General features: G+C 34.0%; 1 protein-coding gene across 1 annotated transcript; it reads left to right on the forward strand.

The window, feature by feature from the left end:
• Nucleotides 1-6,381: 6,381 nt before the first annotated feature.
• On the forward strand, nt 6,382-8,511 carry LOC111408914 (protein SHI RELATED SEQUENCE 1-like). Its single transcript, XM_023038760.1, has 2 exons — nt 6,382-7,554; nt 7,905-8,511. Exons 1-2 carry the CDS (start codon nt 6,966-6,968, stop codon nt 8,249-8,251), a joined length of 936 nt encoding a protein of 311 aa, XP_022894528.1. The 5' UTR covers nt 6,382-6,965; the 3' UTR covers nt 8,252-8,511.
• Nucleotides 8,512-13,146: the final 4,635 nt, after the last annotated feature.

Raw genomic sequence — 13,146 nt, forward strand, 5'->3', positions numbered from 1 at the left:
ATAAAATATTTATATAATGAAAACGAATTATTTTTTGAAATACATTTACAAAAAAATATATTTTTTTGATTTCTTTTTAAAGTTAATAAAATGTAAACCCTCCTCCTTTATCCGAACTTGGGATCGGCTACATTAATTTTAAATAAACGGAGTTAAAAATTGTACACGAACAATTTATTGTAACGTGTACAATTTTTTAAAGAAAATTAAATTTAACGATTAAAAAATAAAAAAAACTGATTAATATAATTAAATCAAATATCACTTACCTGACGACATGCAATTTCAGCGTATTTATCTTGTAGTCGAAAATGAGCATCCTGCAAATCCTTCACACACATTAACGCTTCCAAAACATCTTCTTTCAGTCGGCTCCTGACATAGTCTAAACCCTTTTACCTGCACTAAAAGCAGACTCCGAAACAACAGTGCTAACCGGAGGTGTCAATAGATCTTTCGCAATTGCAGAAACAATTGGCCAACGTCTTTTATACTTTCGCCAGAATTCAATTACTTTTTTTGAAGTTTTTTTAATTGTTTTGTCTGTTGGCATATTATGATTGAAATAATCAATTAATTCGGCAGGAATCGCATTTTTAGTTTCGGCCGATGTTTGATGAGATGCAGATATAGACGACATGGCACTAGATGAACACATTGCAGTTGCATCATATCTAAATGTATTAATGCCCTGAAATAAATTCATTATTTCCGCAGCATCTTTTTCAGTTTCAGCAGAAGGAGTAGGTGCAGCAGAGGGTACCCGACTAACATTTGCATCCATTCTTTCCGCATATAAATCATACATTCCACATAATGTTTGCTCTAAATTCTTATAGGTGATAGGTGTATCAAGTATTAAAGCTTTATTGATTGATCAATTACGTATTTAGTTCCCGAAATATTATATCGGGGGTCCATTGCGCATGCTGAAGGAAATAACATATGCAGTTCTTCCCAATATTTTCTAAACTTTAATTCCATAGCAATTAATATTTCACTAAAAGTATGATCATTTTTATATTTATGGAATGTTCTTGCAATTATATAAAGGTGTTCAAGCACCATACAGCTTGTGGGATAATAAACGCCGGATAAAATCTTTATGATTTCATAAAAAGATGTCAAAAATCGTTTAACTTTCAAAGCTAAAATACAATCGGATTCATTTAACATATCATCATCATCACTTCTAACATGTCTATTATTATAAAAGTCAGTTATGAAATTTTCGAAACCTTCACATAATTTTAATAGCATGTATGTAGAGTTTCATCTATGACCTACGTTGCAAACAAATGTTTTAGCAGTCATCACCCCTAGTTCGGCACAAAAATCTTCAAATGCTTGTTTTCTACTAGGAGAGATCATAATATAAACTAATGCATTCCTAATCTTTTGAAGTTCATCCTTTATATGTTTTAAACCATCTTACACAATTAAATTTAAGATATGACACACACAACGAATATGAAACAAATACCCACCAAAATCAGGTTGAAGTGTCCTACATAATTTATCGACGACTACCTTATTAACGCTAGCATTATCAAAAGTAAAAGATCGAATTTTACTCTCACAATGATATTCTCTAACAATACTGATAATAGCATTATATATATTATTAGCATTGTGAGGAAATTCAATAATTTTAAAAGCAATAATTTTCTTATGCATGCACCGAAGTGGGTCTATATAGTGTGCGGTTGCAGCTATATATGCTTTTTTATTAACCACTTCCCATATATAAGAAGTTAAGGATATAACACCCCCATATTGTTGCAAATCCATAATTAATTGTTGTTTTGAATTATTGAAATTATTTATTGTATCGGCACGAAGTGTTTTGACTTACCCCAACGTACCTCGGTTGTAGATATTTTTTCACGAACGAGACGAAGTGTCGGTTATCTGCAATAGCCAGAGATAACTCAGTGGCGGCAACAAATTTCACCATTCCGGTTCGAGTCTCGTCCTCCGAATACACCCACGTGGATAGGGGTGAAGTTGTAGAACCAGCGCCTGGACTGTCAAATTGTAATTATGTTTGACTAGTTGGAAGAAGTTCATATCTGGCTGCACATGATTTGTAGTGGCGGTTGAGATGAGTAGTACCAATTCCTTTTTGCCATGACAATCTTTATTGGCAGTATTTACATACTGCTTTAGATTCTGCAAGGCTATCAACGACTTTTCTCGTTGAAATCAACTTAAATTGATCCCAACATTTTGCTTGTTTTTTGGCCTTTCGCTTTCTCCTTGTATCTGGGATATTTAATTGCTGATTTTCATCTTCATGTTCCGCTTCAGAAACGTTAATATCATCCAAATCAATTGAAGTGTGGCTTCCCTGACCGTGAATGTAAATATCTTCAGGTATCGGTATGTCATTTAGATCGACAAATTCTTTTGGAAATTGACTTTGCGGCGTCCTAGGCGATTCTCCATGATGTGACAATGGCTCAAATCCTGTATCAAACAAGCTCTCAACAAATGAACGTTGATCCATTTCTGTGATTGTTTATGATGAAATCTTGACTTGATGAATATAAATGTAGTGAGATTGTGAGAATTGAGAATTGGATGAATTGAAATTGTAACTAATAAACTGAAAAAATTGAATTGATATTGTATATTTTGCAGCACAAGAGAGTAAAAACTCGATAATTGATATAATAAAAGAGAGTTAGAGAGTTGTAATTTTGGAAGAGCAATTGATATGAAGAAATTTTTTTGAGGGAAGGGGGTATTTATAGTAAAAAAAATTGGGGGGGGGGGGGGGAGAAAAAAAAGTTCAGTGACCAAACAGTTACTGAAAAGTGACCAAAACGGTCACAATGAACCACGAGACCAGCCCACGAGCGGCTCACCTCCGGGCGAGGCCCGCTCGGCTCGTGATTTCACGAGCTTGAGCCGCCCGCGAGCCTCTTTTCCAGGAGCGGCTCGCCGGCTCGGCCCAATTGACATCTCTATCCTTACCCTTCCTCTCCATGCCAATTCCCTAGTAGTGTCCCTCTCTTTTTTGCATTTTTTTGGGCCCTTGTTTTCCATCCAATTCCCCTCCTTTTCTTAACCGTTTACTTGATAACGTGATGAAAATATAAAATTTTGAAAGATGGCATAGCCAAGTCAAGAAGTTCTCTTTTGATAAGGACAAAGTAATCGTTTTGGTCCGAAAGTTGGGTTCTTAAATAAAATTAAATTCGCCTATATTTTCCACCTTGTCCATTAGAATACGTTTTCGAAAGATTCATCTGAAGGCTAGTGCTAGAATTTTTACTTTGTCAAAAAGCTATGAAACAGCTGAAGTTAAATGCTGCATTGAGATTGAATGTAACTAAAGGAAAGAAGATAGAGGTACGATATGAAAGAGAATAAAGATACGATATGACAACACGATTAAACAAGTAAATAAGTGTAGCAATTTATACCAACAACAAACGCATTGTTTGGGGAAACAAAATAAATCAGTCAGATCAAATAGTGCTTTGAAGAAAAATCAAATTGTTTGGGGGGCGGGGGGGCGGGGGTCAATATTATGACAAGAGTAAATTATAAAACATATTGCTATACAATTATTGTTGAATGTTCAGATTAATTAATTTATCGCAGTAAATACCAATTGAAAAGTATAAATCAAAATACAAAAAAAGTTGATCTCATCAAGATATTCAATTTGATTTGAGTTTTATGAATAAAAAGTAGAATCATAATTGCTTGAATTTCTATCAAGTCTGTCAGCCACAACAAAACAAGGCACGTGGTTCCTACGAATAAGTGAAGAAAATTGTCAATGGATGAGTTGGAGGTGAAGCCTAATCTCCGGTTGTATTTGTACTTCATCAATTTAATTCATTCCCGTGAATGTGATGATTTGAATTTTAAAAACAATCAGTTAACTACTTTAAAAATCATCAAATTATAATTATTATCATCTTTTTTTCATTTTTTCATTTTTTTTAAACACCCAAAATCGATGTTATTGAATCAAAACAGCATGATTGTGAACAGCTTTATTTTTCTGGTCAGAAATAAAGTTGTGAGAGTCACGATCTATAACACGTAACATAGAAATATAATTGGAACTTTAGGAGCACACTTTTGAGGTTGTTCAAAGCTCTCAATGAATTGCACTCGGTTACAGCAATCTGGGGCCATGATCCCTAGCCAAAGTCAATCCATCCCGCATTGTCGTTGCTTCAGCATCCCCAACCAAGAGTTGCCTAATTGAAATAAATATTGAAGATTTTGTTATGACTCCTAAGATGTTCAAAACATGAAAGCTCTTTCTTGCACTCAAGAACGGTTTGATTAAGATAAATGGGAGTGTTTTCAATTAAGATTTTGATAAATTTTAAAAGACTATAAATTCTAATAAATTTCATGAATTTGAATAGATTTCCACAAATTTCATAATAATCTCATCAAATATGGTGAAATTTCAAAATGTTAGTTATTCGTATTTTAAAACTTGAAATCCATCAAAATCTTGAAAAATTCCTCTATTAATAAAATATTTATAAATCCACTAATTATTGAGAATATCTAAATTTTAAAGGATTTCATCGAATTTCATTAAGATTTCAATTGAGTAGATCTATATTTTAATAAATTTCTTTAAAATCCAATAAAATCGAATTGAGGATACCTAAATTTAGAAGAATAATAACAATTGAGGACCCCCTTTAATATTGATTATAATTAGCTCTAGTATTTCACTTGTTATTAATATTATATTATTGCATGAATACAGCAATGCAATTTTTACCTATATAATATACCTTTTGGGGCAAGCTAGTGTTTACGACATCAATAAAGTTAATAACCAAAATGTTCACTGAAATTTGCAAAATGTTTTTAACAAGATCACTAAATTTTAAAAATTATACAAGTTATTATTGAATTTTGTAAAAAATTTCCCAAGGAATCACCTTGCTAATTTTTTTTTTTTTGGTATAGTTTAATGATGAATGAAATTATTTTTAAAGTTCAGTAATTCTATATAAACTTTTTTAAAGTTCAATGATTACTTGAATGATTTTTAAATTTTTGAAATTATTTTGCAAAAGTTCAATGACCATTTGAATTATTAATCCGACATTGATATATCAAATGGTATGTACGGATTCTTGTGGCTGAATATACATACTCTTCGTATTAAGGAAACATTACATCACTTGTAAAGTTCAATAGGCATAGGGGTTGACCCCCGCCCCCCGCCCTCTCACACATACATGCACCATTGATTCTCTCAAAATATTTAAAAGAAAATTTTAATGAAAATACTATGTCAAAATTAATATGATTAGAGAGAGATTTAGATAGAATCATACACTTAAGTACTGGAATTTAGCCAAAAGTAAGCCATTAAAACCAACCCAAGTAGTAAGAGTACTTGAAGATGAGCATACTTTGATCTCGTATGAATATGTAATGAGTGCTTCAAGATGTGCGTTGTGGTTAATTTTATTTGCGAGAATAAATAAGGAAAATGTTACATATACATAATTGTCTACATAATATTGTCCATAATTATATAGGACACTGGATCCAACCTTTCATTCAAATCTCACACTTTTACATCAATAATCGAGTGATTGTCACATCACATTATGAACAATATTATATGTAATAATTATATACATGTAAAATTTTCAATAAAAGGATTTATTCGTCAAATGAATTGAAGATGTAGACACGTTTATTTAAATAAATCTCATAATATTTATTACTTTTCTAAGAGAGAGGAAAATAATTATGTGACTAAATTCAAGGACCGTGACATTTACATTTCATGACAACCATCATAATTGGTACTGAAAGTTTTCCTCACTTGGTTAATTGCTATAAATCTTTTGCAAAATTAATTGAATATTTAGAGTCTGTTTGGGAGTGATTTTGAAAATTGATTTTTTGACCATTAGGAAAAAAGTGGGCTCCAGCTGTGAGAGAAGAAGTCAAATATGACGACTGAAATAGTAAAATAACGGTTAAAAAATCAATTTTTTGGGTGAAAAAATCGGGCCCAAACAGCCCCTTAGTTAAATATCCGAACTTGCTCAAGGAAAAAAAGAAAAAAAAAGATCATGCTGTGTATACCGATTTTTATGCTTAATCTTTTACCAACTACTCACTATTAAGGGGTGGAGACCAAATTTTGGAATATTTTTATTCATACGGATCCCACGTACATGTGAGAGAGAATAAAACTTTTGAGTGTACAAATAGAATTATTAAAAAAATAAAAAAAAATAGTAGAGCGCGTTTTCTGGTGCAAGGACTAATAAGCAAAAGCTGATGAGTTACCACGTGGATGAAAGTAGACCGTTGATCATTACTCAAGGACTGGTTCAGTCTTTTCTTGATGAGGTTTTTATTGCAAACTGCAAGACAAAAGTAGAAGAATTGGCAAGATTTTCTGATTTTGTGCTTAAAAACCAGTCTCACTCACAGAAAGAGAGAGAAAGAGAGAGAGAAGGGGCGGGTGCAGAGGGAAAATAATCTGTGGGATGTCTTAAATTGAGGTTGCAGAGGGGTAGTTGCAGTGGCTGATGGCGGCGTTTGCAGGGCTGTGACTTTAATGCATCAAAGAAAAAAAAAAGACGAAATTTAATTCAAGAGAGAGAGTGAGAACCAACGAATTTATCTTTCCATTCCATTCCATGTCCTAAAAAATTCCTAAATTTTGTCCTGAAAAGCAGCTAATAAAAGAGAACGAAACCCCCAAAAAATCACACAGTGAGAGTGTGTCAGTGAGCAGAGTTAGCAGCACAAAACACTCGCACACTCAAATACATTCACATATACGTCTATACTAGGTAGTATGTAGTATATTCAAGATTGCAATTTTGTCTCTCTCTCTCTCTCTCTCTATCTAATACATACGCACACTGGCTAGGCTGAGGCTTTTTGGCTATGGATTTTGTCTTAAAATTGAAATTGGATATAGCTTCTAGGGGTGGAAAATGTCTGGGTTTTTCTCACTAGGTGGTAAGAATCAAGAACAAGAACACATTCAAGATAATAACAATAGCCTTTTTCTGTTCAAGAACGAAGAGATCTATAGCAAGGGTTTTGAGATATGGCAACAGTACTATCAGTTGCATCAACAAAAGCTACAAAATCATCTGGATGTGGATTTCTCGGTTGGACCCAGTAGTAGGAGTAATAATATATCAGGTGATGATTCTTCGAACTATAGTTATAGATCAGCAGGGGCAGCAGCAGGGTTTAGGGTCATGATGAGGCAAGGAAGAGGCGGGGGTGAGGGCATGAATTGCCAAGATTGTGGGAATCAAGCTAAGAAAGATTGCCCACATATTAGATGCCGAACTTGCTGCAAAAGCCGAGGATTTCAGTGCCATACCCACGTCAAGAGCACCTGGGTTCCGGCTTCTAAAAGGCGCGAGAAGCAACAGCAACAAGTGCAAGATCAAAACCAGTTGACACTGAGAGGGGAAATTCCGAAGAGGCAAAGAGAGATTCCTGGTGGTGATGGTGGTGGTTCTTCTTCTCTTGCCTGCACTACTACTCGTTTACCCACCAACACGTCAGGTAATGTTGTAGTTTTCAATACAAACAAAATGGGATTTGAAAAATGAACAACATCGATTTGATGGGTTTCTTGTTTTCAACTTCGAATTCTCAAATAGATAAATAGTTGAAAGAACAAATGAAGCATATGATCCATACATACACACATCATTTGCGTGAGATGAAAGAAGTCTAATTTCTATATGGCCACACCACCAACTACCTGCCTTTTCTTTCTTCTACTGTTAAAGAGTAAAACTGACGCAAGAATTTGTGAAAATACTTTCTTCTTCAAGATTTTTTGTTTTCCTTTTAGGAGACAAACACATGAATCCATATGGTTTGTTTTTGTTTTATTGGTTCTTGATTAGGGTTTGAGTTGGGGAACTTTCCAGCAGAAGTGAATTCTTCCGCTGTTTTTCGCTGCGTAAGAGTGAGTGCAATGGATGATGCTGAGGAGCAGTATGCCTACCAGACGGCTGTCAATATTGGAGGCCATGTTTTCAAAGGAATTCTCTACGATCAGGGCGCTGAAAGCCGCTATCCGGGGGAGAGCTCCTCCGGCTGTGGCGAATCCCAACAGCCACTTGATCTTATCACCGCCGCAGCAGCCACTACTAGCCACCAGGGTGTGACAATGCTTGATCCTTCAATGTACCCTACTCCTCTTAACTCTTTCATGGCGGGTACGCAATTCTTCCCACCACCAAGACCTTGAGAAGTGGTAGTATAGTGTTACTACTATTACTATGTACTCTCTTAAAAGGAACTTAGGTATTAACATCATGTTTGGTAAATAAGAAAAAAAAGTAGAAAATATTGTTGTAACAACTACCAAACATGTCTTAAGAGAATTTTATTTTAATTCTATTCTAGTTCCTAGTAAATGTCCATTTGTTATGTGCCCTACAAATACACTCGGGATGTTTAATTTTGTTCGAATTTCAATTATGATTTTGCTTTATGGTTAATTGTTAATGCTGTTTATGTTATCGATAACCCTTTTCTGTGTGTGCTTTTGGAATGGTCATGGTATTTGTGCAGCATTTGGATAAGTGCAGTTTGCATGTTTTGTGTTGGAAAACAAATTCTTTATAAGTTTTTGTAATTTGGGCTCGTTTTTTCAATTGGATTTCTTGTTGATTTTGAACTTGATAATGCCTTTTCCCTTGTTATCAGCTTGTTTGTCGCATAAAACTAGGAAGAAATAGTTAGGTATAGATTTATATATTCTATGGCTGGTTCTGCTACGTACGTCATTCCCCATCCATAAGGAAATGACCTGTTGGCGGTCCAGCACTGCAAATCTTCCATGCACTGGCAAATGTCATTTTGACATTCTTGTCCCAAAAGTGTGCAGCTTAAGAAATCTCCACCTCACTCTCTCACCCGCTCACCACCCACCCCTCTCTCTCTATGTATATTTATAATATAAATTTATATGCATATACAGGAATGATCGTATTTGAGCACCATTTTTGCTTAAAATGCTGCATTTTGGAATAATATTTTGACGAAGAACATGTGATTAAAAATAAAAGAAAAATGTATTTTAAAAATCACGAGGATCAAACAAGTGCCTAATAAGCATCAATGTTCATCTTATACTTAGTACCATTAATATGTCATATTAATTCATTGGTGGATGAAGTTTCACCAAATTTTTATCCACCAATAAATTAATATGACATCTTATCTGTGTTTAGCAAAAGATGAACCAATACTAATATAAATATATGTGTATACATATACCATTAACAATTAAGCTATATGTACATTTTTGTTAACATCCTTTTATATATGTCAAAAATTTGATCAATGATTTGAAAGGATGTAAAAATCAATTGCTTTGAATTACATATAGCACGATTGTACCATTAACCCATGATCCCATTTCAAGAAACCATCAAACCAACTCTCTCACACACATGCACTCTTTCTCTCTCTGCCCTAGATGTTTATGTATTAGGATTTTGCTGTTTGTCCTAAGATTAGATCCAGGACTGAGGTGGCACGACCTCGGCCCTCAATCTGAATTTAATCCCCCATCCCCACACACACTTGGATAACTATATTGGAAGAAGCGAATTCTAAATGCTTGGGTTTTATCTTTTCCGTATAATATGCATGTGATTCGCGTATACTCCACAACTAGACATGTGTAGGTACGCTCACACATAATAAAGGTGGTTTTTATGGGTTGCTAGATATGGTACCATGTGTAAGAAACAGAAGAGTTTAGATACTTCTGCTAGGTTTGAAATTTGTGTACTTTAGGAAGTACAGATTTTTTTGGAGACAATGACATCTCATTGTGGAAGGATACATATATTTCTTTCAGTTTTCCTATGATTTTTCTTTTCTAGGACCTATTTTCTGTCATATGGTTCTCCCTATTTAGGGGATCCAATGCTTTGATTGTCAAGATTTTTTTTGCATTATAATAGCAGTAGTGGATTATGTGGAAAATTACAAATTAAAGAATGCTCAAAGTTTGATCTTGGGATGAAATATTGGTTTATAGTCAATGTTGAACTACTTGTTAAGCTTTAGATAAGTGGTTCGATAGTCGATTGGAGTTGAGTATAGTTCAAGCACTTATATGTTGACCTATATTTTAATAATTAGCCGATGTGAGATTTATTTCTTAAAATGCAATTGTAAGATTGTGGTTAGTTTGTACATACTAATCTTGAAATTTGTGCTTACTTTTAAGTCATAATCGGATCAAATTATTCGTTTGAGTTTAATAAACTCTGATACCATATAAGATTTGGGATTCCATCTTAAAATGTAAATCTTATTAAGCCCCTGTTTGTGCTTCATTTTAATTTTAATGTATTTTTCTCTTCCCGTTTTTAGTCACATTTTTCACTTAAATAATATTATTCGTAAACCCAAAATTTCTCCTCTTTTTTAATTGCACGTTTTCCGAAAAATCACTATTTCAGGATGCAATTTTTCGTAAAACCTCATTAAATGGAATCCAAACGACGTAAAAATGAAATTCAATAATCGTGATTCTTGTAATTTATGCATGATGTCTATGATGAAGGAAAATAATACATGTTTTTCTCTCCATATAATATTGAAACAATAAGAATCCAATTTTGTGTAATTAAAATATCAAAAATTAATAATCACATATTCTTTACCATAATTATTGGGATTGGAGACAAAATAAAAACATATATTAAATATATATTTAAAATATTTTTTAAACAAAAATACCTAAATTTTTTTGGGGGAGAAGGGGGGGGGGGGGGGGGGGGGGGCGGAGGATGATATTTTGAACGAGGAAAATGCCCTGTGTACAGGGAATAAATTCACAGATGTTCTCAGGGCAGTCATATGGGGGTGGACTCCATGTGAATATTTTATGGAGATGGGTCCCACTGTTATGTGTATTCTATAAAATATCTGTATGAATTTGCTTGTAAGTGTAGAACGGTTGTTTAAAGGATTAACCTGTGATTACTGAGGATAGTACTCCATAGTAGGGTAAGAGATGCTCATTTAATACATAGACCTTATTACTTGCAATAGATACTGTGAGCAATCATGAATTCTGCCTTTGCTAGATTGTCTAATGAGGAAAAAGAAGAGACAGATGAATCTTTCTTCAGGAATTAACTCAAGAAGGGGAAATGATAATGGCTACGGCAAATGTACAATGTACATTTTTTTTAATAATGACAATGTGTTTTATATGTGAGCATGTATATGTCTTAGAGAGTGAAGAGCGAATGAAGACATCGATTTAGAGAGATTAAAGTGTTATGTTTAATTCAGGATAGGGGACTGAGCTCTTACCATTGATCACGTTATAGATGTGCCTCAAGTTAATTCTTTTCACGCTCATCCGTATGTAAAGTGTGTGCTCAATTCAAATGAATAATATTACCACATTTTTAACTTGCTATAGAATGCGAAGGAATATGGTGTTTTTTTTTTTTTTTTTCCAAGTGTCGTACTCTAGAATGCATCCTCATAAGTTCCATCTGAACTTTTCTCCCTTTCTCATATCAGATACCGAGGTCATTTACATATTGACTGTAGTGTTTAGTACTTTCCACTACTGTATACCAAACAAGACATCGTGTTTTCCCTCCAAAATTCATCGTACATGAAGGAAGTTAATTTTGTGCAAGGTTTTCCGTTGTTTTCCTCTCGATTGCTCTCCCTGAGCAACCATTGTTGCTTGCAGATTGTGAATTCTCTTAAAGTTTGAATCATGGAGTCTTGAATAGCTCATCAGATTTACATAACTGTTTGCAGTCCCCTGATTGTTTTTTCATTTAGCAGATTCCTTCGTTATTTTTTTATTATTATTATTGTTCTCATCTACACAGTCATTCTTAGGGTGGACAATTGCTACAAAGAACAAAATTTGATTTAGATTTGAAGAATAAAACTGGTGCCATAAAAAAAATAACGACAGATTAAACAGAAATTAGTGCATCTGATATAGAATCATCATTCACATAGGGTTTTTCTATATTATTCTGATACATGAGAATGTATGTGTAACGGTATAAAACGTGTTGCACAACCACACCCGAGACATAGTCCCGGCCAGGCCTGTACCTGTGCGTATTGGATCTTTTGACAGCATAAGATTTTCCAGCCAAGTGATGCCTTCCAGAATTTTCGTTCATGCTTTTATTAAATTGGAGATTGAGAGGCACACTACACCTGAAATAGGAGGAATAAGGCATTTGAGGATATACCTTTAAGACCTAACGACTGATTTTACACGAATCGAGGTTGTTTTCACTTCTTATAAGCTCTTGTTTGATAATCATTATTCGAGAACTCTTTTTTTCTACGTACCTATTTTTAACCACAGATTCAAATAATAAAATATTCTACACGTAAATTCAAATTTTTTTTTTTTTGTAGTTTTTAACTATATAATCTCCTAAAAATCATTATTCATGTTAAATGGGTTCCAGCCCATGATGAATAAAAAGCCCAACTCTCTTGTTTTTTTCTAGGTCAACAAAAGAGGCGCACACTTATATATATATACTTCCGAAACCGTGGCTGTAAGATAGAGAGAGACAAAAACAAAAGGCTTTCAATCGTGTGAGAGAAAAACAAAAAGGCTGCCATTAGAAAAGTAAAAAACGGCAGCTGCAATTGAAAGAAGAGAAAAACTGTGGCTGTGTGAAGAAGAGGAAAAACTGAGACTACTGAGAAGGAAGAAAAATAATTGAAAGGGAAGCTATTCTTTCAATTTGGGGTGTGGACAAACTACTATCAATCCACGTGTTTGTTTGTATGGTTTCGTTTCGATTAATATAGCTTCCTTAACTAAATAGTTTTGGATCTTGGCATCATAATATATCGAGCACTCACAAGATTCCTATATTTAATTCATGTTACACGTATATATGAATATATGAGCATTAGAAGTATATTCAAGAAAGTTAAGATTCAAAATATTCAAGCGATTAATGTGGGCTACCAAATTGATGAACCTTATGCGAAAACCATGTTAACAAGTCTAGACAACTTTCCAACCAAAACAACACTTTCTAGTTAAATTATGGATTGGCATAGGTGTACATAGTTAAAGCAAAATTGAGTTGGGGGGGGGGGGGGGGGGGG

Source organism: Olea europaea, chromosome 14, assembly GCF_002742605.1.
Source record: "Olea europaea var. sylvestris chromosome 14, O_europaea_v1, whole genome shotgun sequence".
Lineage (NCBI taxonomy): Eukaryota > Viridiplantae > Streptophyta > Magnoliopsida > Lamiales > Oleaceae > Olea > Olea europaea.

Coding starts and splice junctions, on each gene's coding strand:
- LOC111408914 (XM_023038760.1), top strand. CDS start 6,966: ATGTCTGGGTTTTTCTCACTAGGTGGTAAGAATCAAGAACAAGAACAC. Junction 7,555..7,904: donor TTTACCCACCAACACGTCAG/GTAATGTTGTAG, acceptor GTTCTTGATTAG/GGTTTGAGTTGGGGAACTTT.